The sequence below is a fragment of the Falco biarmicus genome, chromosome 6, assembly GCF_023638135.1.
Source record: "Falco biarmicus isolate bFalBia1 chromosome 6, bFalBia1.pri, whole genome shotgun sequence".
In the NCBI taxonomy this organism is placed as follows: Eukaryota; Metazoa; Chordata; class Aves; order Falconiformes; family Falconidae; genus Falco; species Falco biarmicus.
The window spans coordinates 64843574-64867850 of NC_079293.1; the positions used below are offsets into that span (position 1 = coordinate 64843574).

Genomic DNA, 24277 nt, shown 5'->3' on the forward strand with positions numbered 1-24277 from the left:
ATTTTGAGGTACTCTAAAATATTAGATTCTAGCTGTACTTTGGAATATTTTTATAGTGTTACCAAACGTTATATTAGAAACAGCCTTGATCAAGTTGTTTTTCTGTACTGGACGTTGTATTTCGCAATCAGAATTTCTGCCAATCTGATATGGGGCAAAAAGCACTCAGCAGGAGTGAAAGCACACTATAAAAAGAAAAATTTCATAATATAAAGAGAGATACAAAGGGTTTTGTCCTCTACAAGTCAACTGTTAGCTTTAATCCAATCTAGAAACAAGGAGCATTCATACAAGTGTCTTGGTCAAAAGTTTCAAGCTTTCTGTTAAATAAATATATTTTAGAGGTCCTACATGACTGTTTGTATAGCCTTGTTCAGTTCTCTGCAACAGTTAATGATCATTTATGAGCTATCCAATAGCTTTTTCTACAACACTTCCCTTCTACTCCTCTTAACAGTTTTATTTCAAAGCATCTCTACAAAACTTACCGGGAAATAGCATAAGATGTCACAATAGTACAATCCTTTGAAATATTCTGTAACACTACATGACACTACAAACTAAACTAAGATCTGCACAATTGAAAACTAAGTAACAAGAACTAGCCATGAATAAAAGTCCATTTACAGCTGCTCAAAAAAAACCCCACCCCACCCTAAGGTAATTTTAAAAGTAAGTATCTGACGAAGAGTCAGTAACCTAACCAATGTATCACCAGAAAGCAGTGACACACACCACTTGCTATATTGCATACAAACGCATAAGCTTGTAAAGAGTTGAAGATTTTTTGACAGAATTCAAGACATCTATTATTATTAATCTTACTGTTCTATCATAGATAAATAATAAATAGTAGTATTATTCTGTTTTCATAGTGGGTACTATTCACATACTCTTGAACATGGGTATATGTAATGGTCTAAATAGAGCATCCCATAGCAGGTTGTAAGCTCCCCCCCCGCCACCCCCACCCCCACCCCCCCCCGCTTTCCCTTTTAAGCCTTTTGGTTTGTTATCACTTCAGTTTAAACAGCACCACCAGGAAGCCATTCAAAAATAATTCACCATTTAAGTAGTGCAATGAGTGCCAGCCAGATACATTTCACATAATGCATCTCCCAGCTGCATCAAAACTTCTTGGATTAACAGTGTACCACGAGGGGTGGGGCAGAAATCTGCTAGGGAAACAAGTTAACTTTAGTACACGTATAAAAAATGGCTGACTGACAGCTTCCCCATCAACAGAAGCTAAAGCTCCATCAATTACTGTTGACAGCAACAAAAACTGATGAATTGGCAGCTAGAAGCACCAGATAACAGGATCAGTTATATTAGTGCTATAGTGGTAAATGACAAAGCTTGAGACAGAAAAAGCCAAGTATTTTGCTTTTAATAAACCTGGAAAGTTGTCTATAAAAATATACTATAAAAATGCACATTTTAACAAACATACCTCAATTTAAAGGAACAAAAAATAGAAGTTTTACCTATTTTCTGTTATGTATTCCTTCCATTATTCCTCTGAAACACACAAATATAATTGGCAATGTATGCAGCTGAGTACCAAAATAAAGAACTCTTTGGAATAGCACAGAATACTTTTCAAGTGTCTTTCTTTATAGTTAAAGTATTCTAAATTTTCAATTGAGAACAAGGAACTAAAATTTTAAACTGGATCAACTAGTAGTTCTGATTAGAGCCCTCTCAGAGCACCAAAATTAATTTTGTGTTTCTCCCCAACACAACTTGCACTTTAAATATTGCTTCCTATCTCAAATCATTTTCTTAGTCCTTAACACAAAGGGAAATATGTTAATTTTTAAATACATCATATGTAGGAAGAAACATGCGCTTACCAGGTGAACATAAGGCACAAAGTATCCAAAAAGTGCACCTGGTATCCCAAAAGCCCAGATTCGGTAACCAAGAACTTTGAAAACTGAGAAATTGCAAATCTTTTTTCCAGGAGGAAATCTGAACTTTCCCTTCTTTCCTCCCTCCTTGTCTTTTGTGTTGGAAACAAGGGGTTTGTACGTAAAGCCAGCCAGGAACAAAATAAACGTAAGGATGCACAGGACCCGCAAGGTGTTGTATAGGCCAACAGAATCGATCAAAACTCTCAAGAGGAAGGGCAGTGACACAGTGAACAAGCTGCTGCCTGCAGTGACAATGCCATTCACTAGTCCAAGGCGTTTCTTGAAATAGTGCCCAAGAATGACCAAGGACGGCTGGTACGCAAACGAGCAGCCACAGGCAAATACGATTCCATAGGTGAAATACAGAGGTTCAATGGTGCTACATGAAAAGAAAAAAGAAAAAAAAATCATTAGTGTTTTGTACAGCACTGTATGCTCACATTCACCTACCATATGCAAGGCAGTTTTTCAATGAATTGACATGCTTACAGGGTCAGTTAAGAGTTTGTATGTACTTATAGCTGAAATGAAAACAGCTTAATTCAGCTGTTTTCTTCCACTGAAAATTTCATAGAATTCACTGAACAGGTAAAAAAGCCAAGTATAATTACACCCAAAAAGTCTCACTACAAGTTTTAAAAATCACTGTTAGGGTGAATCTGCCAAATGCAAGTTAAACCATTGCTGGGTTTTGTTTTTTTCTTTTCCAAAGAAAATTACATTGTTTTGATTTACGCATTTCTTCACTGTGCTAGCAGTTCAAACAAAGAAGTGAACACTCCTCATGGACTCAAAAAATAAAGTATTTACATAGTTTATTATGAAAATACAATAGCAAAAGTGGAAAACATCATTAATAATAAATAAAACAAAAATACTGTCAGTATTTGGTAATATAATACATTATTAGCAAATAATAAACTCTAGGTACTAATCTTTTTAGACAAATAATCCCCTTTTTATTAAATATTCAAAATTCAGTGTTTTGATCTAGATATTGGATATGCTAAGAAAGAAACAGGAAAGAGTTAATAAAGAATGAAACATTCCAGCTCTGTTTAGGCGAATCTTCATCAGAAGGTTCTCCACCATTGCCATCTACTATACTACTGAAATGAAGCAGAGCCATTGTATTAGATCACAGGGAGACATACGACATTAAAGAGGTGCTTGTGCAAGAAATCTTAACAGTATGAAGTAACAGTGTTACTATAATTAATTAGATTAGTATCGTAATATTAATAAGTCAAAGGAAGAATTTTTTACATTTAGATGAAGGAGGCAATGTGTGAGAAATGTTTTTATACAAGATTCAAGATGGCACATGATGATTCATTTAATTTATTTTATGCTGCTTTTTCAACAAACTATGGGCTCTTTTCTATCAGCCACCACCTACTTTTAAGGCAGTTACAGAAAACCATTTAACTTGTTAGCCAATATATTAACTTTTTTTTAAAAAAAAAAAAAGGACTATGAATACTTTATGTAGTGCTTTTCATCACAGGTTGTTATCTCTATAGCAAAATACAGTCCACAAGCTTCCCATGCAATTACAGAAATTTTTAGAAAATAGTATTTGACTAACAAAGGCCTGACACAAGGAACTCTGCTTTTGTGTACTATTGTGAAAAAGTATTTGTGTAACATAATATTGTTGCTTTCTGCCTTAAACTATCAATTTCTGAAACTGATTATACACAAGGTAAGACAGCAGAAACAACATAAGGAGGAAAGACTGATTACCTTTATCAATGGAAAATAACCAGGCAAAATAAAAACAGAAGTTATAAAACGAGAGGAGGACTGTAATACAGTAAAGGACAGAACTTCTGCTGGCACCTGTAGATTCACTCAAAGAGTCTGTAGCATGACATACATAGTAAAATATTTTCCTGCATTACAAATATTTTTACATCTCAGATTCCTAAGAGATAAAAGTTACATTAAAAAAATCAGTTTGTAACAAAAAGCAGTAAACTATATTTACATTTACTGTACAATATTTTACTTTTAGAACATAGACTTCTGTATCTGAACTATACTCCCTAAATTAACTGATATCATAGGCATAAATCATTTCAGTGTAAGTACCACAATGAAACATCAAGAATGCACATTAACATGCCGTGTACTCCAACAAGAATTTACCCCTCTCACCTCAAAACGCTCTTCAAATTCTAAAACAAAGTTCATAAAAGCTAGAAGGTTTATAAAACCTTTACAAAATAAGCTTCCTTCGCATGCCTTTTCTGCACCTTTGTTCCATCGGATATCAGGGAAACACAAGGATGACAGCAGTTTGTTCAATGGATGAAAACATCTTTCCTTTACCCAGAGATTTAATTTATAAACGATTGTTTCAGTATTAATCACTTAATACACTACTGGAAAACAAGAAGGAAGACTTTTCCAAGATGCATTCTTTTATTTTTTACCTCACCTGTGGTAACAAGCCTCTTAGAAAACCTACTTCCTGATATTGTTTGCTTTAATAAAATTAAGCAAAACATTTGTACTTGGATTAATCTAAAAATATAATAAAAATCAGAAGCTTGATCAAGTAACAAGAAAACAAAGCTTTCTTTTTCCCATAAATATAAGTTATTCCAAGAATAAATATAAACACTAGTCTCAGTACCTAAGACTGAACTATTTGCCTTCTCTTCCTATAAATCTGTGGATGTGTTTTTCACATTAGGGGCCATGTGCCCAAACCAGACTTATTAGTTCAGGCATAGTGCCACACAGCATGGATATTCATCCATCCAGGTGACAGCCAGCTCACATCTGTCCAGTTCAGACTACAGGCATAGAACACACATTTTCGTAAGCCTGACTATAATACATTTTCATCTATATAGGAAACTTTTCTGAATTTTGCTTTTGATTGTTCCTGTATTTATTCTGCTAAGGGTGCGGCAAAAAGCAGACTGAGAACTAGAGGTAACTGGCGTTTTTCCTGCTACTTCTTACTCCATCCTCACTAATCAATTTCTGCTGTTGACTAGAATAAGTGAGTAAATTTCCTGTTTCCTCATCTTCTACTGGGCATGTCCAACAAATCAGCCACTCAAACTACTTGGGATTTATTCTGCAAAAGTTACAGAAATTACAAAATTAGGTGTTAATCTGGAGAAAGGAAAATGTTCAACTACTGCTCAAGTTTTTTCAATAACACTAGAAAGAACTGGGATACTTTTAGTAAAGCAAATAAGCCCTAAGTATATGTTATTATACCAAGGTTTTCACTATCTCTGTGTTTGGCAATTGAACCAGTAATGGAAACATCAGATGTTACTAGAACATTAACACCTTCCTGTAGGTGTTCCTGTGGCGTATTTATCAACATTAAAACAGTGTTTTAAAAGCAAGTTGAGGGGACAGGGCAGGGGAGAAGACAAACAATGTTTAGGTACCTGCTAAACCACAGCATACATAAACAAACATACAACAAGTTTATCCAGGACAATGCTGTTGATCTCATAGCATTAGTCTTGCTGCTGGCACATTTATACATAGTGGTTCCTGTTAAATAGGGAGTGCTGTGACAAGGTCACACTATATTTTTAAAGTTATTTTTGAAATTGAAAGTACTACTTGGTGTTTGCACAAGTCATAGAAAGAAAAAAAAACAAATAAAAAAGGTTTCTAATTAACAGATAAAGTAGTACTGCTTACTCTTTCATATTCTGTTGACAGAATCAGCACTACCTCTACACTATAAAATTGGTAAAATACTTTGAATGTAACAAAAATAATTTTTTACCTTACAAAAGAACTGGAAAGTAGTCCAACAAACCCTACTGCAGCTCCAGTAACAGCTACTTTTCGACAACCAAACAGGTCTGTGAATATACTGACTATTGGAGAACAGAAGAAGACCATCCCCATAGAAAGAGAGCTCACCCATGCTGCAAAATAGAAAAACACAGAGCTTTAGAAGACCAAGTGATTTAAGCTTTCAGCTAACATTTGTTTTAGTTCAGCGACATAAAATCTTAGGTCAACAGCTGGGTAGCAATTGGGTAAATATTTTAGGAATAATTAAATACATTTTTAATTATATTTACCCAACATGGTAAAAAAGCCTAACCAATTCACATGATCAACAAATTTATATTTTATCGGCTCAATGAATGCAATTAGCTACAGAAGTGTTTTGTTTTTTTTTTTTTTAAAGTAAAAAACACCCCACCACAATTAATCCTCCTAACTAACCTAGTATTCAAACTGATCACTAGGCCATTAAAGATACCTTTGAGGCTCCATATCTATACCCATTCTGACATAAATTAGTACATTTCACTTTATTTAATTTTAGACTTTAAGGACTTTGAACAGCTAGGTCTGCTGAAAAATGTTAACTATTTTTTAACTTAATTACATAGACCTAGATAATACTGAACATTAATAATGAGTAAATGAACAATAGGCTTTTACACTGTAATGTACACAACCTGAGCTAGCACAACCATTTCCATATATAATGGGAAAATATCACTACATCTGATACTGTTCCAGCTTGATAATGGTCTAAAGTCTCATTTATAAACAAAGTACAGTTTCAATAATAAGTTTCAGTTCAGGTGAGTACACTATAGTTTTAGCCACAGGTGTGTTTTTTATTTCAAGCTTACCAAAAATTTCTTCAAATTAACTTGAGTAGAAGATAATTTGATTCATTTTAAATTAAAATTCAACTTTCTGCATCATACCAGTCCTCCCAGGGCATAAAGGTAAATCAAGCTGCTGTAGCACAACAGTTACAAGTATATTCAGGCATGTAAATGTCCCCATCTATTTGGGGGACGGGGGGGGAGGAAAGGTCTAAACAGGCAGTGGAAAAAGATGTCGATGCAAGATGCATTGGAAAAAATATTTTAACTTCTTAAACTGCACAGAAAATGGAAGAAAACTTTTTCAACCTGAATGGATTTTAAATTATGTAACTGGAATATTGTTTAGGATATCTTTCTTAAAGACACAGTTAGATAAATGATTGTGATTCAGGGCAAATAAATAAGGGCAAATAAAATTATCTGGGGGAAAAAATATAATGAGGAGACCTAATGTAGAATATTTTCAAGTATATCTATCAATACCAAGACCTAAAAGTAGTGTTGTCAAAGCGCCAGTGAGCCGTACACATCAATGACGACCCCATTGTGCAAGGCACTAAAGAAGACAGAGCAAAACAAATAAGCAAACAAAAAAAATTATTCTTCAAAGAGTTTACAATGTAAATGAAAGACAAAAGAGAACAGATGGCTAGAGAAAAACAGAAATGAGAGTACAAGAAATAAACCCTTTATTTTAGGGCAAACAATGATCTCAATGAATCGTGACCTAACTGTTTGGAGCAGAGGGTGTTATTGAGGTTTTTTGAGTACGTGTTAAATATAATGGAGTTTCAAGACACAATCTGAAGTAGAGTGAGGTACTTGCATGGGTATTTCCTGGGTATGACTAACCCAGACAGGACAGCCCTGGCAGCCTTGCACCCACCTCTGCCACAGAAACGTGAGCTGTGTGAATGGAGAGCACAAAAGCCTAGGGAGAACAAGGCCCCTGTGACACTGAAAGGCCAAGACCAGATTAATGAATCTGTCCGTTCTCTTCCTCTCCAGTCAGGGAAGACTCAAATGCACCTTGGGCGTGGCAAGAGATGACTTGGAGATCTGTCCCATCTTACAGCTCAGATGGCTCCTGATGTTGCAAGACAACATTGTACCAACTACAACTCATAAGCAGGAGGTAGAGAAGTCCAGCTTCAGCAAGACTCCTCATTCTTTCCCAGAGTGAGCTATACAGAGCCTGCAGTTCTACTGTCCAAAGGAAACTGCAAACACTAGGAGGTAGAATGTCCATGGCTTTCTGTCACACACGCATACACACACACACCCCAAATAAATGGTAGCTCCACCACCACGAACAGTCCTCAGCACCTCTGCGTGACTTGCAGGGCAGCACTAAATCTCAGAATACTTGTGACACCTGGGGTATCTCCAAGGCAAAGAGAAAAGGCAGATAATTCTTGAGAAATATGCATTACAAGACTCACTGTCATCAGATTTACAGTGGTATGAAGGTACCAAGGAATGGTTGAGCCTCCTGCCAGCCTTCCTGCCTAGGTATGAGAAGACACAAAGGCAACTGAGGACTAGGCAAGCCCACCAGAGATTACTGCTTATGAGAATCCAATCTCACATGGACAGGTACATGCACCACATTCATGGAGACAAACAGGTAAAGAAATCGGGCAACTGAAACAGTTGAAGTAGCTTGCATAAGTTCAGACTAAATTAAATTACTTCAGAGCCACAGATACAATTCCAGAAGTCCTAATTTCTAGTTAGTACAGGCTGTGATTCAATTAGCATTCTCCTTAGTGGGATCAAACAGTTTACAGTACTTTGTAATGGCTTAGACAGCTAATAAAATAATTGGAATATAAAAGCCTGAAGTGCAAACATTCAGCTCAAATTACATTCAGTTAACATTACGCTGACTTTGTCTCTTCATGCTTCCAGGTACTAATGGAAGAAATATGCCCTCCTTACCACATGATTCTCTCTTTTTTGTTATAGCAATGGCAGGCAAAGCCTAAATAAAAGAAGAAAGGTTCCCACTGATTTTCAACACAAGAGACTGGTAAGAGGAAGCACACTGGCCTCATCCAAAGCATTTTGGAACAGCATATTAAACTGCAGAAGCAGAAGCCTGTGCTTTACCACTTATCTAGCTAATGGAAACTGGAGCCCTTCAAATTACAAATCTAATAACAGACTCTTGTGTCCTACAGAAATATAACTTAGATACATTGTTGGCATGTCTTGTATGAACAGCTTTATTATTTAATGAAAATATCCTTGAAGCTTAATTTCACACGTACGCATAGTTCAAGAAAGTTTACCATACCCATCCTTGGCAAAGAAACCCAGCACTGAGAATTAAGATACAAATAGAACAGCACATGTCTAAATCACTAATTTCCTTAAGGCAAATCCTTGCTGCAGTATCTTGATCCTACAAAGAAACTGACAGCTATAAAATATACTCAATAGATCCAAGTAATTTTCAATTCCACTTTGCTCAAGTAAGTTTTCAAGCATTCTTATACTTTTTTACTCAGTATGAAAAAGGTACAATTGTCTTCCACGTTTTTTAAATAGAAATTACAACAACTGTCCCAAATAAGTACTAAGAAAAATTACAAATGCAGCTTGCCAGAATAGTGAAGTTCTCTAGAGCAGTTATTTATTAATTAAAACATTTCTGCTCCAGGCTATTGGCTGCTTTCCTGGCCACAAGCTGGCTACATTCCACATCTGCTAACTCAGATACTAGCACAGAAGCTAATTGCTACATATAACTGTATTCATATTCATATACAAAATATTTTGATTGCCGTAGAAGAAAAGCTATTTCTGCTTTAAGGACTTAAACTTCCTTAAGGCACTGGAAGTTAAGAATTAGCTTCTTAAAACATGTAATTGCAGAATAACCAATTCCCCAGCTTCCCTAGAAGATGGAACAGAAGTTATCACTGAGCCAAAAATATCAGACCAGACAGCCCATTGGTAGCATCTATACTGAAGTCTGTTCATGGAAACACGTAATAATCACAACCCCCCAAACTTTATGTTGATAGAATTATTTTAAAATGAAAACTCACAGCTGCATTTGTAGTGAATTGATAAAAGAACATGTATGTAGTTCAACTATATTCTGAGTATATGTTCTCATATTTCTTTAGTGATTTCTCTGTTCGAAGGCCTACAGAAATGAAACTATACCACGTACTGCACAATTATGCTGTTTTACTGTGAGTTTTAATAATCAGCCCCATTTTAAAGAGCTTCTCTTGTTTTCAGCTATATAGCATCTAACTATTCACAAAATCACGCCCATTGTCACAGGCAGATTATGTAATACATATTTATATTCCAAACTACAAATCAAGCTGTTTAATGTTTTAGTTCATCATTTAGACTCAAGCACTAGGACTTACGACACAACAGAAAAGAAAGCATTAATACCATATTGCATTGGAATGTTTTATCTTGCATAAATTTAAATTTAAGGCTATTCATCCATAGCATTCCTCTTCACAGTCAGAGTTTTTCTATGTATTACAATAAAAATCTTAGCAGTTTTATCCTCCCAAGTGTCTTTCAGGTGGTTGGCTTAACACAGAGATAACACCCTTCATTCTTTAATGAACTTCAAGGATTTTTTTAATATGCTCATAACCTTAATTCCTCTGCTGTAAGAAACATGAACTAATGATCCCTGCTAAACTTCCTCTTGCAACCTATGGGTTTATATGTCTTTATCAGATCTGTTCATACTAGTTTCTTCTCCAAAACGAAGTATCTTTTTACTTTGACTATTATAGAAGATATACTTTTCCCCCTTCCCCCTTTACATTGAGTCTAATTGTATCATACTGTTTCAGAGCCAAGTTAGTCAGAACTGCATACAGTATTTAATATAGGACAAACAATAAGTTTCTGTGCTAGTGTAATTATTTTTTAAAAAAAAAAAATGTATTGCAACTGATTCAGAGTAAAGATATTTAAAAAACTTTCCATGACCTTATTCTCCTGCTAATGATAATAACTGATGTAGAGGCCCTTTTTTTCAGCACGTATTTGGATTATATTTCTCTCCACAAGACACATATGTACACTGAGTTTAATCTGCCATATTAATCACTCAGCAATAACAGAAGAACTCAGCAAGTCTCACCATCAGCCACCAACATACATACAAGGACAGAGTACAAAGTTTGAATTTGTCCAGCAGCTCAAGAGGAATCCAATTAGTGCCTCCAGTATCTAGCAGGTGATTATTACAGAACATAGAGCTAGTCTCTTTTCAAGTGGTGCACAGTGACAGCACAAAAAAACAACTGAAACTGCAATAAGTGATATTCCAATTAGGTGTTATGAAACATTTTTTCACCATGAAGGTAGTCAAACACCAGAATGAGTGGTCCAGAAAAGCTGTGAAGTGTCCATCCTTGGATATATTGAAAGCTTGACTGGACAAGGCCGTGAACAATCTGATCTAACTCAGAAGTTCAATCTATTTTTTTTAACTTGGCCCTCCTTTGAGTGAGGGGTGCCAGACCAGTCTCTTCCAACTCAAATTATTTTAAGACACTATAATGTATGGAAGAACATGGTTCTAAAACCCTAATCTAGTTTATTGAAAAACTGGATTCTAAAGATCATGTTAAACATTAGCAGTTTTTCAGACAAAAAAATTTAGGTTGGCAATATTAGGCCAACCATAAATCTGTTTGTGAGTCTTAGATGTAAAAACTCTTTCAAGAGCCAAACCCTGGGGGATTTTTTCTCCCACTTAGGAAATGGGAAGGACTTGGCGCTATCCTTGAATTCTAAGCCAATTAGGTCCTTACACAAATCTCATGAAACTCATTGTTAGCATTATAGATGTAAGCTTCATTGCTTAGAACTACTGTATCTCCCTCCTACTGATGTGCTTTTCCTATCAACATTGTTTTATTCTTGTTGCCAGTGCCCGAAAGCACAGGGTTACCTGTTGCCTAAGGCACTCCAGGTACAACCTCTTTTATCCATTATTTTTCTTTCTCCATGGAAAAGCTAGTAATTTCCAAAAGAGGGAACCGTTAAACACGTTAGGTAACCAACAGAGCAACAGAACCATTAGACCCAGCAAGTGTCTGAATACTCTCCCATGTCCACACACAGCCTCTGTAGGTCAGCCTCCTGGAAACTGCCAAGCCTATTTTTAACCAGCCTATCACTCACTACCCAAAGATGATGCCAAATGCCTTGTGCTACATGCCTTGCTTACACACGCCTGTGAAAATTGTTTCAGAGCCAGCTCAGCAGCTTCTCATGAATTCTGAAGAATTTCATTAGTTGTGTGCGCAAAAGGAAGAGCTACTGAATTTCTACATAGCTGTTCCCATTACTGAGCAATCCACAGACTGCACAACAGTACGCCAATAGAAAAGGAAAGCAGATGTTGAAATCACCCTGAAAACAATGATACAAGCTTGTGCTAAACTGACACTTTTAGAATTCCTATGTCGAGGAAGTGCATTGCTTGTTCTATTCAAGAGATCTGCTGATCCCATTAGAAGAAAAAGTGTGTGATTAAGGACTAAAAATAATTTTTTGACATAATGCTGCCACAGGAAGTATTCTATACTCTGAACTCAGGTTACGTGACTACAGCTTTCAGTTTGCTTGCTTTCAAGTGTACAGTCTGCAGATATCTGAGCTAGGCTCTCCCTTAAAGCAACATTATCCAAAAATTGAATCCCAATTTAAATGAAAATTCTAAAGTTATTTTGGGCCAAGAGAATTAAGCACAGGGAAATACCACTTCTTTTGGACACCAAAGTTATCTTGAACAGGATTTAAGAATCAGAATTATCTATAAAGAATCTAATTGGATTTCAACAACACACTCAAAGAGATCCTGGTCAATACACACAGATTTATGAACCAGGGGCTAGTGGAAGTATTGGATAGGAATACAAGACATTGGGTTTTCCTCCACTCTTTTTTCGCTTGTCCCCGAGGAGCAAGGCTTTTGTTGAATAACCTTATTACTGAAAGATACTGGTAGTTGTAGTGAGTCGGAAACCAAGAACTATATATGAACCGCTGGATCCCAATAATTAGATCTTTGAACAGACCCCCCATTTCAATATCACAAGCATGAAAGCATAACTGGTGTTTTCAGAAGACATTAAGTTGTCATCTGGCAGTCTGAATTAGTTTGTTCTGAATGAAAAGACTGAACTCACAGATTTTACAAATACCTGTAAGCTTTCCTGCACTTACGCATAGACTCTCTTCAGTATATGCGCCTTATGACAGTCCAGAGTTCTACCTCAGGTTTGTACGTGCCATTTCAATCTTGATGCCACAATGTGGGAAGAAGCACACACACACTAGTATGTTGTAAAATTAGCAAAATAAGCTCATATAATAGGTATAAGAAACAAACCCAAACATTGTATAAAGTCAGAACATACACTGATTTCTTCCAAGGCTTTATACACCATAAATGTTCTGACACAATGGGTGACAGATGAAAAGACTGAGTGCCAGAGAGATTCACACATATCCTTAATACAGTGACCGTCCCTAAGCTTGCTATTTACAAAAATAGGAATACTACTTTCACCCTCTGCCTTCACAAGTAATGACGACAGAAGATCAGAATTTCTACTGAGATCAAGTCCTTGTGAGCATAAACAGCAGGAAAACAGAACAGTCAGAAAAATGGGTATTCGTGCACTGACAAAACATCCCATATCACTGCAACTAGCTGATTACTTAACTACCATCTAATTTATACTTGCTATAGTAAGACAAGCTTAGGCAGAGTTTGGGGGGCTTTTTTCTTATTGGTACCCTCTTTAACAAATCAAAGCAGCAGATAGTAATAATGAATCCAAAGCAAGTATGGGAAACCGATCATGACATTTTCCTTAAACTATAAGGCATAAAATAGGAACCTGAAACAGTTAAGAAAAAGATGTTCTTAGAAGCAAACAACTTTTACTACCAGAGAGACTGCAGATCATCTATGTAGTTTTAAAAGTCAGGGCAAAACAAGCAAATGCTTAAGTTTGTAAAATCTAGAACAAAAGCTCAAAAGTAATAAGTGCACTGTTAGGCAAAGTATTGCTGGTAGAAATTTAAGTACTAAGCCTTCAGGAACCTTTAAAGGAAGGCTGAACTAATCATTAACAGAAAAACACATGCATTTGGACTTCATGGCAAACTGAGCTTGACCTTTGACACTTAATAAAGTCTGAAAATGCTGTGGTAGGAAGAACAAACAAGGAACAAATCGATAAGAAATGGCTGTAACCACATGTTTTTCCTTTTAGAAGTCATACAAGAATGTCTTCTGCTGACTGTCTGAGGCAGTTTTCAAAGTACAATGTAATCACATTTTTAACTAACAGCCCAACAAAAAAACAAAATAAAATAAAATTGAATCCCAGAACTGATTTCCAGGCACATTTTTATCTCCCCACCTCCACCTCAATTAGCACTGGGGCTTTTTGGTTTGGTCTTTTTTTTTTTTTTTTTTTTTTAATGCACACCACACAGCTGAACATCAAGCATCATGTTCTGTTTTGATTTAGGATCAGTAACATTCTGCATAAGCAGTATTAGCTATTAAATTCAAAGATGACAACCTGATTTGCCAGAAAGGTTTAATCCTGACTGCTCTCACAACCAATACTTACATACATATTCCAAATATATTTGCAACCGAACAAGTCATGCAATAGTCTCATGTTTTAAAGCTATAGCATAGACTAGACCTCAAGACCCAAATTCTGAAATTCTTAGTGAAGCTATTGGTCTTCTTCCTCACCCTAGTCAATGCAAGTGAGACGGGGGAAAGACCTGCAGATCAAGTTTGACTTTTAAATGGCACAAGCACACATTTTAGTTCTACAGCAACACAAATCCTTGTGAGACCATGATGAAGATAAAAACAGACAAGATAAAGGAATCTTCACAAGTAAGTTTGGTACGCTATTTGAAGAAGTTCAGGAGCATAGTTTGCTATCAAGCAGCTTACGAACTAACCTTAACTCTTCATATACAAAGATCCTTCTGAAACAATCGGAATTGGCTAAGAGACCCTATTACATCTCAGCAACTTCATGAACATCCTCAGGACATACTACAACAGCATGTATTTTCTGATTACATCAGCATATATTCCCCTTTTATTCTGCAGGTCCCTACAAAATAACCAAACTTTATTTAGGTCTTAAAACCATATCTTCAAGGCTCAAACTGTTACCTAAAAGATCTCTTAATGTTACAAACCAACATTCCCCACTATCCACCCAAAATAGTCATTAAAAGCATCAAATTTAAGGTTTAATAGCAAACAATTCCCCATTTTTATTAAGGGACAGACTATTTACCATAAAGAAAAAAGTACAGTAACCAAACCCAAAACAATCACAAAGAGCAAAAGAACTCCAGCCAAACAAGTGATTTTAGGACAAATCATTTAGACCCTGTAATGGGCACATATTTTTCAAGGTAAGATCTGATTGTTGAACTAGCATCTGCTTCAGAGAGGAAGAATCGGCATTTATATGGAAACAGAAGTACCTATTTTGAAACAGGATATTTCAGTCCAGAAAACAGACAGATGTTCAGAGGCATCTACCTGCACGTAGTATTACAAGTACAAACATCGAACTATACAGCAAAATTCTGTCTTTGCAATTGTAACATTGTTTCATGCTATCAGTTAAGTAGAAAGCTACATTTGACTTTAAAAAAGCAATCTTAAGGTAAAGTGCGGTGACAAGCAGTTCAGTATGCCCATCTTTCATAAGGAATGCTTACTTTTACCTAGTATTTACATACGTATTTATCAGTCTCATCAGAAATACACTGCCAAATGGAAACACAAGTCCAAAACTGGACTATTTTAAGTGACACTAAGAATTAAATGCTGTTCTCACAGGCTGAGGAAAAACAGAGATTTACATGCATCTTATTTTCTTTCAGCCATTATCTCCTCTTCCCTTTAAATACTGAAAACTTAGTAGAATAACAGGGGTACCATAAGTTTTTGAACAGCAAACAAAAGGATTAAAGGGTTGCTTCTTTCAGAGGATTAATAGGAAGAGGAAATCATTTGTATGGAAAGCTTCATGAGACCAAATACAAGGAAAAGCATATGACAGTAATCCCCTATGCCAGCAAGTGCCCTTTATATCAGTTGCACACACATGTGACTGCTTCTGCACTCTGTAACCCTTGTAACCAAGCTAACTAGCCACTGTAACTCTTGACCTTGTTTTTCTGCCTCATCACCATCCAAAATTTTTAAGTCTATCAATATCACCCACTGGGACAATAAACTACTTCTCATTAATTTAGTGCCCAACTACTCAGGCAGTTACCTATCAGATTTCCAGGAATCCAAATGCCCAGGTTGCCATACATCTAGAAAGCCTGAGCAAATTGCTACTTTGCCCACAAAGTAATTTCATCTTAGATTTACAGCTGATAAAACCTCATGAATGATCTGCTGCATATGAAATATTTCACATACAGAACTGCAATAAATCGGTCTGACAGATACAGTACACATGAACTACAGCTTGTGAAGTACTTAGATTTGGAGTTCACATCTGTCCCATTCAGTCTAATATCCAGTTTGCAAAAAATGAAAAGCGAGAGGTTATACATATTTTCATTTCTTCATAATACCAAAAGGATTTTGACTAGACACTGCAGATAATTACTACTGGTAAGAGATATAATTTAGATATTTACAGTCAGTAAACTACAAAAGAAAATTTAAACAAAAAGCTTCCATTTAAGCTGTTGAATCACATGCTATAGCTCGCAATAAGTTTCTTTAGAAGATTCCAAGTTTTTTTAAGGTTTATATAGGTAAAATGTAGTTTAAAAAAAAAGAGGAAGTAGTAAAGCATATATACAGCATATAATAGAAGGTAAAAAGCATATATAAACAATGATATCTGGAATACATTTGTTTAAGTCAAGAAACAGATCTTTCTATTTCAATAATATTCCTATTACATTGCTTTTTCTTTTACTTTGGATCTACCTATTAGTGATCCATTACCAAAACTACAGCACCCACTCAAAAAAAAAAGCTCAGTGAGCAAATACAACTTTCTGAAGATTTTTTTAATGACAGAATACTTTTGCTTGGTAAAGATCCCACTATCTTGAAAACAACACCAATGGTTTTACTAAATATTTTACCATATTCCAAAAGATATCGTAAGTCCAAAGCTCTTATTTCAAAAATAAGAGCACAGAACCCTGAGCCAATCATACTGCTGATTCATTTCCTCCCTGTTTTTCACCAACACCTTTAGTTCCTCAAGCTTCTGGGTGGTTGTATTAAAAGACTCTTTGGCCCCACCATAAGCAAACAGACGCAGGCACACGGTGTCTCAATTTTTTCTCTGAAGCCCTGGATTAACACATTGTTTGTTACTTCCTTAAGGTATGAAAGTCTTTTTATTTTAAGAGAAACTAGAAATTAGTCAAGAAAACTGCTGGAATTAGTTATCTCCTTCAAATATCTCATGAGGGTTAGAAAACCTTAGAGAGTTTCAATGCCTTACTCCTTAATACTTCACAAGAAAATCTTTGTATTTATTTGTTGAAAGGAAGCCTAAACCCACCACTATGCTTAAGAATTGCAACAGTCTGCTTAAGCCCTGCAAATCTGAAACACTATTGCAGTGACTCAGCCTTTTTTGTTGTGTCAATAGCAAGAACTGGTAAATAATCAGTACGGAAGTATTTTTTTTCCGTTACATTGCATAATAGCACATTATAGAATAGTATAATGGTTGTTATCAAAAAAGAAAAGCACTCAATACTCTGCTGAAGAATCATCTCCATCCATTAACATCACACTGATTTCTTAGAAGAGACGGAGCATTTGAAATATGTTTTGTTTTATCAGCTTGCAATCTAAGCACCAAGTAGCTTGACTAATAGTTTTTCTACAACCAAGTGTGCTTTAATGCTATTCCCAGAACAGTAACCCCACTAGAGCAATTCAGGAATTACACCAGCAATTTGCCATATTCGCAGTCAGATCATAACTCCAAATGAGTAAGTGAACTATTATTCCCTATTACTAATTGTAAGGGGAGGGAAGAAAAGGACTAAAAATAATACTCAGCCTAACAAAAATGCTATTACATCATAAACAGTAACTGTCACTAGATAACATGTGAATAATAACGATATTAACATTAATAATATGTGTACAATACACATCCATGCTGCACAGAAAACAGCTGTAGTACATACGCAGAGGTTTTTGGTCTTCTAGAACACAAAAAAAAAAATAAATGAAAAAGAAAGCATCTGTCTCTTAAAATGATCTAAAAAGCTTAAAAACATAGGGCTATTTCCACTGACAAATTACAGATGCTGAGAAAAGAAAATGCAGAAAAAAGCAACAAAATAAGGAAAATTGTTGTTACGTGTATTACATGCAAGATCCTGAACAAAGTCTTTCAGTTCTGTTGCTCAGGGAGTACAGGCTTGGTCAAAGGCCTGCTGCAGGCATCGCTACTGACCTTAACACACCAGACTGTCTTCCATCAAGCTCCATTTGTGCAGTGTTGGGTTCCGCAGTAAAAGATTATCTGCACACCCACAAAGAGGCACAGAGAGGCCACGGCAGGAGGGGGAACCCAAATAGCATCCTGCCCTGGCTCCTCGAGGACCCATGACAGGAGCCTTCAGCCCTGATAGCACCAGCCTGTCTTCATGTGCCCAGAGGAGCACAGGGGCAAAGGCAGGTGGCTCAGAGCAGGGGACACCCTGTCCATCCTCCCCAGAGAGCCTCAGCCCCCACATCCAGGTGTGACACCCATCACGATGGGTCAATGCCAGGGCACTTTCAGAACTGGGGGGGGGTGTGGGGTGTGTGTTACTGCCTTGTGGCATGGAACACACTGGGTGATGCCATGGAAGAGCATTTCAGGATCACAAAGGACTTATTATGGGATGTTCAGGGGAGGCACTAAGGAGATGTTTTAGGGATCTGGGGAAAAGCAAGGGGTGGTGGTGGTGGGAAATTTGGAATATAAGTCAGATTTATCACATGTAAACAGTTTGCTGGCCAGGACACCCATTCAGCCATGCCTTGTGCCTCATTGGCACAGCAGGTCCTGTCTTCTTGCTAAATTCCTTTCTAATCTGTTCCTGGGCAAGGGACTCTCCATCTGTGTGCATAGCTGAGTGTCTGAGCCCAGCACCTGCAGGAATCCACATTGTTTATCTGTATCTATAATATATGTATACATTTGCATACACATATATATACTAGCAGACCTCCATTCTGTTCAGTGAGAGAGGGGAGCAGGATGGGGCCATGAGTGCTGTGCTCATGCAAGTGTTATTTGAGTGTCTGTCAGATAATCTTTGTGGCCAGCCCTGAGTACATGTGCATATGCAGCATACATGTACACACTGTGCGTGTGCCTGCCAGAACTACACTTTTTCAGCATCACTACTGGTTGGACCAGGGACACAAAAGCAGCAGCAGCCTCACTTCCCTCAGGCTGTCAGATCTGGCCTGATATTTTCCTAGACACTTAAGACAGGAGACAAAAAAAGTATAGGCCTATTAAAATACACTAGTCTTTCCCTTCTGGTCCAAGTTTGTATTTTCAGGAAGTTGCACTCGTTATACAGGAACTGTTCTTTCTTTCACCAGGTCTGGTGAAACAGCTGATGAAAAGCCAGTGACACAGTAAAGCTTAGTAGAGCCACGTAGACAAAACTGTTCCAATTTTGAAAGTTGTTTTAATTCTACCATCCCAACAAAGGAGTTTTTATCCATCCTGTCCCTTCAGAAACAAGTTTATTCTCCTAAGGAGCCACTGTAGCGCTTATTCCCAGCTACTAGAGCACTAACTGATGTGGCATCAGAAGTGCTAAATTGTATTGAGCAGGGGGGAAGCATCTCGGGTGCACTACAATAACTCATCTCCACAAGAAGGTGGCTGCTTTTCAGTTTCTTTGGGGTAAACAAGAGAAAGTTTACTGTGCAAGGAATGCATTCTCAGCCCATGACAGGAAGTGGATCAAGAGCCTATGACAGAAATTGCAGAGTGTCGAGCAGGTTAATAGGATTTGAGGATGGGTAAATGTGCATGTATGAACAAGACAGGAGCCTGCAGTACCGAGAACAAGAATAGGATTAACCTGATAATCTCCAACAGCTAAAGCTGGTGCGACAGCAGCTCTGGCACCAGCAAGGAAGAAAAGCAAGAAAAAGGGGGAGAAGGAAGACTAGAGAGATTTCTTGGATGACAGGATAGGAACAAAAAGATTCTAGCAAACAAACTGGAGCTCCATAAAAGAAGGGATAGCTGAAGTTGTGTTGTCAAACAAAAAGTGAATAGTTTTCATACCAGTTCAGACAACAGGTCTGATATAAGCGTATTTGGTAGTTTAAGGGGTAGTAACAGATTAAAAGCTGCTTCAGTGAAAGAGGCAGGTGTTCTCTCCCTTTTTGTACAAATGTAGAGACATTTTGTAAATGGAAGCATTAAGACTGCTATGATTGGACAATGAATGGGAATGCCTGGGTGTGGAAACATAAAGAATGACAGAAGAAAGGCCTTCAAAGACAGCATGTGTTGATGACACCTAGATAAGCAGATCAAAGATCACAGTAACAGTACATATCAGCTCCTCAAAATACCCCAAGTCAGTAAAACAAGGACTAAATTTACACTAAAACAAGGGACAAGCTATAGACTTAAGTCATTAAGAGATAATAGGGGGATGATAAATAACAGGATTGAAGCTGTAAAACAGCCAAGATAGGAAGACCAAAAAAAAAAAAAAAAAAAAAAAAAAAAAAATCAATCCTAACTCAGAGGTGGAACAGGATGAAGAGATCCTCACCACTGTCAGCTCTGACAAATTCAGAACTCACAGCTGCTGACCTAAGAACCCAGAAGACATGGGGATTTCATAGCAGGAATATCTCATCACTCATTTCATGGAGAGGATTTCTAGCAAGACCACTTTGACACATTCATCTGTGTGATCTGGCTGTTCAGACTATTTTGATACATGTGTCTTGATCCTCTTGAGTTATGTGGGTGTGACTGTGTGTGAAAGTGTCAGGGCAGGGAGGTGGGGTTTTTTTTGTGAGGTTTTCGTTTGTTTTAATTAAAAATCACCTCCCCATCATTTTAAGGGCTCACAATGAGCTTTGCTATATCATTATTCATCATACAAATGGAGGGAGATAAATGGGACAGATAAGAGGGGGAAAAATATGCTATTTCAACAAAGAAAACAGTAACATCCATTCACGTGTAATACACCATTAAGGAGTCACACATACCAACCTCAGTACATATTATTTTATGTCTGGCAACATCTCCCACTATGTGACTGGGGGGAAGATGTGGCTGCAGGAGAAAAATCTGCTTTCCTAAATAGCATATAACACTAGTTTATCATGAAAAAAAAATGATACAGCAATTAAAATGCCAAACCACCCCAAATTATTTTTTTTTTAAAGTTCCTATCTAATGAATAGTCTCCCTGGGTATTCATGGCTTATGAACCTCGCAACTTAAAAGACCAGTTCAGACAGTTCCATACACTAATACAATGGAGTTGCATTTCAATACAGTCTTAGACAGTACTTACAGGTGGTACCTTCCATTTAAGTTAAATACAACATCACATCGCTTGCATCCTTCAGATTACCTACTCAGCCCAATGCAATGGGCAAATAGTTACATTTCAGAAAACAAATGAAAACAAAAATAAAGTAAAAAACAAAGGGAAACTAATTAGGACAGGAATTTGAGCTAGTAAATTATTCTGCATGAATAATGATCAGCTTGTCAAAATTCATAGTGTTTGTTCACTATGAAACTCACAGCTGGAAACAGCAGGGATATTTCAGGTCAAGAAGGAGGTTCTTTGGCAAAAACTACACAGAAGTTTGCACAGCTCCTGCCAACACCATGCTTAGCTTGAGGCAATACTTTTACTTTCAGGAGCTCTGAAGTGACTCAATTTGGGGGGAAAAAAAGCAGCAAACCCCACACACACAAACAACAGCTTACTAACATATCCAATAATGAAAACAAAAGATTCTGATAGTTCTACAACAAGTTTACTTTTAAGAGTGTTACAAACCTCATAAGAAGTTACAGAGGCTTGAAAATAAAGACTCAAAACAGCAATGTTATTTTAAAATATTTATCCTCCTTACAGCCCCTTAGACAACAGAGGAGAAATTCACTCAAGTTTCTCATATTCAAAATGGCTACTGTCAAACAGAGTCATTCCTACTCTTAAAAAGCCGACAAGGAAGAAGACATGAGAGTGTCTTTCTCCCTTGCCCCTCACCCCCAGTCAAAAAATAAATTCTCATAGTCCTGCCAAGGCAAACAGATGATGCCAGATGCTTCAATACCGGTAACCATAAATAACAGTTTTCCTGACAACCAGCACTAAATATCCCCTTGGCGCAGGCTGGTAGGAGCTTCATGAAGAACACTTACCCTTTTCATAGCTTTAATATAGCCAGATACAACAAAACTATTATTAAAAAAACCCAAAAAGATAGGGATAGGAAAAACACTTTTTATCCTTATTTGAGAAAAAAAAAACCCAGCATTTCCACATGGCGGAAATAGAAACAGGAATTGTTTTAAGAATTAATCTTCTGGAAGAACAAGACATTTTAGTATACGATTAGATAAATTATATTTTAAGTATGTTTTTTGCATTTCATTACAAAATTGGAGTAAAGCTTACAAAAAAGTGGAAGTTATCTTAACTCCTTTACAAAGTTTATTTTCCTTTTAAGTAGAAGTCTCTTCTCCCTGATCTAAATTTTATTCTAGAAAGCACTAAAACAAAACTGAAGAATTTCTTCATCATAATGAGGTTACCTCCCCTTATGCAAGGTCTTTTCAGAGTGGCTGAATGTCATGAAGTTTTGCACATCTAAGAACAGCTTTAAATTCTTATCATTCATCAAGCAATCATGAACCATGCAATTAAACATCTTTTGAATAAAAATATTTTTTATAAAGTGTTTAGATACAATCACTCATTGAGAATTATCTGGATATGCTAAAGTAACATGCCATTCAAATTAAGTCCAAAGTTAATTGCTTAGAACTTCTAACAGCTTTTAACAAAGGGTTCATCCATCACAAAAGATTCTTAGAAAAACAAAGTTTAAATTGATTGAGAGGAAAAGCCCTCAGAGGTATGAATGCACTGACTAAAAGAAACAACAACAGCTCAAATTAGTATACAGAGAACAGTTACAGCAACACCCAGAAAGAATCCATGTCAAGTCCCCTTGCTGTCTGGTAATATTAACAAATCACCTGGAAAAGGGAGAAGGGCTGAAGGGACAAAACTCATCTTAAAACAGAACTCAGGTGACTGCAGCTGAAGGGTGGGGGTTTTATTTGGTTGGGGTTTTTTGAGGGGGGGGGGGGGAAGGGGTGTGCAGCTAGGGTGTTTTTGGTTTTTTATTTTTTAGAGTATATATGGATGATATAAAGAGGGTGAGGGTTTTTTTCCTCTATTTCTCATAAAACAAAAATGGAATGGGACTCCCAAAGCTATCAGAAAGCACATTTCGAGCACAAGGAAATGTGAATTATGTTAAGAAAATGAATTCAACTGTGCATCCTCCACAACTGAGTGTTCTGAAGTCCACAGTCCACTTTAAAAAAAAAAAACAGTTGAAATACAGTGAGCTTCTCTCTCTCCAAGTCCAAAAACCACCGACTGGCCAAAGGGAGCATAGCAGGAAGGACTACTTTTTAAGCACCAGTTACTAGTACTGGATGCAGAACACCGGTTTTGATCAATTTTAAGTGTGACATATTATTTTCATCTAATTCCATTTGCTTATACATGATCCACATTCACACAATATGTGGTACTACAGTCCTTTTTATCAAGCATTAAGGCCGTACAACTTGTTTTACAAGAGCTAATATGGACGAAAAGGAAGACTTCACATGCACCAAATCTTGGTAATGCCACATTGGAGGGAGTGCCTGATATGCTGAAGGACAAGGCTTCCTTCCATGTGCAGGGACTTCAATCTCTCATGCTGAGAAATGGACCAACAGGTACCAGAACGAATTCAGAGGCAGATGTAAAGTCTCCCACCTGGGGCGAAAAACAACAGGAGGCAGTACAGGCTGCAGGTCTACGGCTTAGAAAGCAGATTCACAGGAAGGGCCAAGGGGGGACCTCACAGACACAAGCTGAATCTGTGTCAGCAGTGTGCCCTTCAACAAAACCTGACTGCATTCAAAGTTGCATTAGCAGGACCATTGCCAGCAGGCTGAGGGACATGGGCATTCCACTTTCATAAGGCTGTATCTGGAGTTGCACCAAGTTTTCTGCTCCCCAGAACAAGAGACAGATACTGACACATTGGAGTGAGTGCAGGAGAAGGCCACCATGATTGAGGGCTGGGGCACCTAATATAGCAGGAAAGACTAGGAGAATTAAGATTTGTTCAGCCTTGAGAAAAGACTTGGGAGGTAACAGCAGTGCAGATTTTATTGCTGTCTGCAACTACCTAAAAGACAGAGAAAACAGAACCACGCTGCTCAAAGGTACACAGCTATAGCACAAGAGACACAAGATGGAACATGGAATTTCTCAGAGTGAGGGTGGTCAAACATTGGAATGTGTTCCCAGAGTATCCGATCTGACTGAACAGGGGGTTGAATTGAACAAGATGGTCTCCAGAGATCCTGTCCAGTCTTAATT

At 37.1% G+C, this 24277-nt stretch overlaps 1 protein-coding gene across 3 annotated transcripts in view; it reads right to left on the reverse strand.

Moving 5' to 3' along the window:
* SLC16A10 (solute carrier family 16 member 10) overlaps positions 1-24277 on the reverse strand; it is a 71551-nt gene that overhangs the window by 26078 nt on the left and 21196 nt on the right. For all 3 annotated transcript variants that reach the window (XR_008822505.1, XR_008822504.1, XM_056342823.1), the window contains exons 2-3: positions 5686-5830; positions 1857-2295 (exon numbers count right to left, since the gene is read on the reverse strand). Coding sequence is in view for 1 of the 3 variants with exons in the window: in XM_056342823.1 (XP_056198798.1) it covers positions 1857-2295; positions 5686-5830 (584 nt within the window). In the remaining 2 variants the exon portion in view is untranslated. The remainder of the gene's footprint in view (positions 1-1856; positions 2296-5685; positions 5831-24277) is intronic.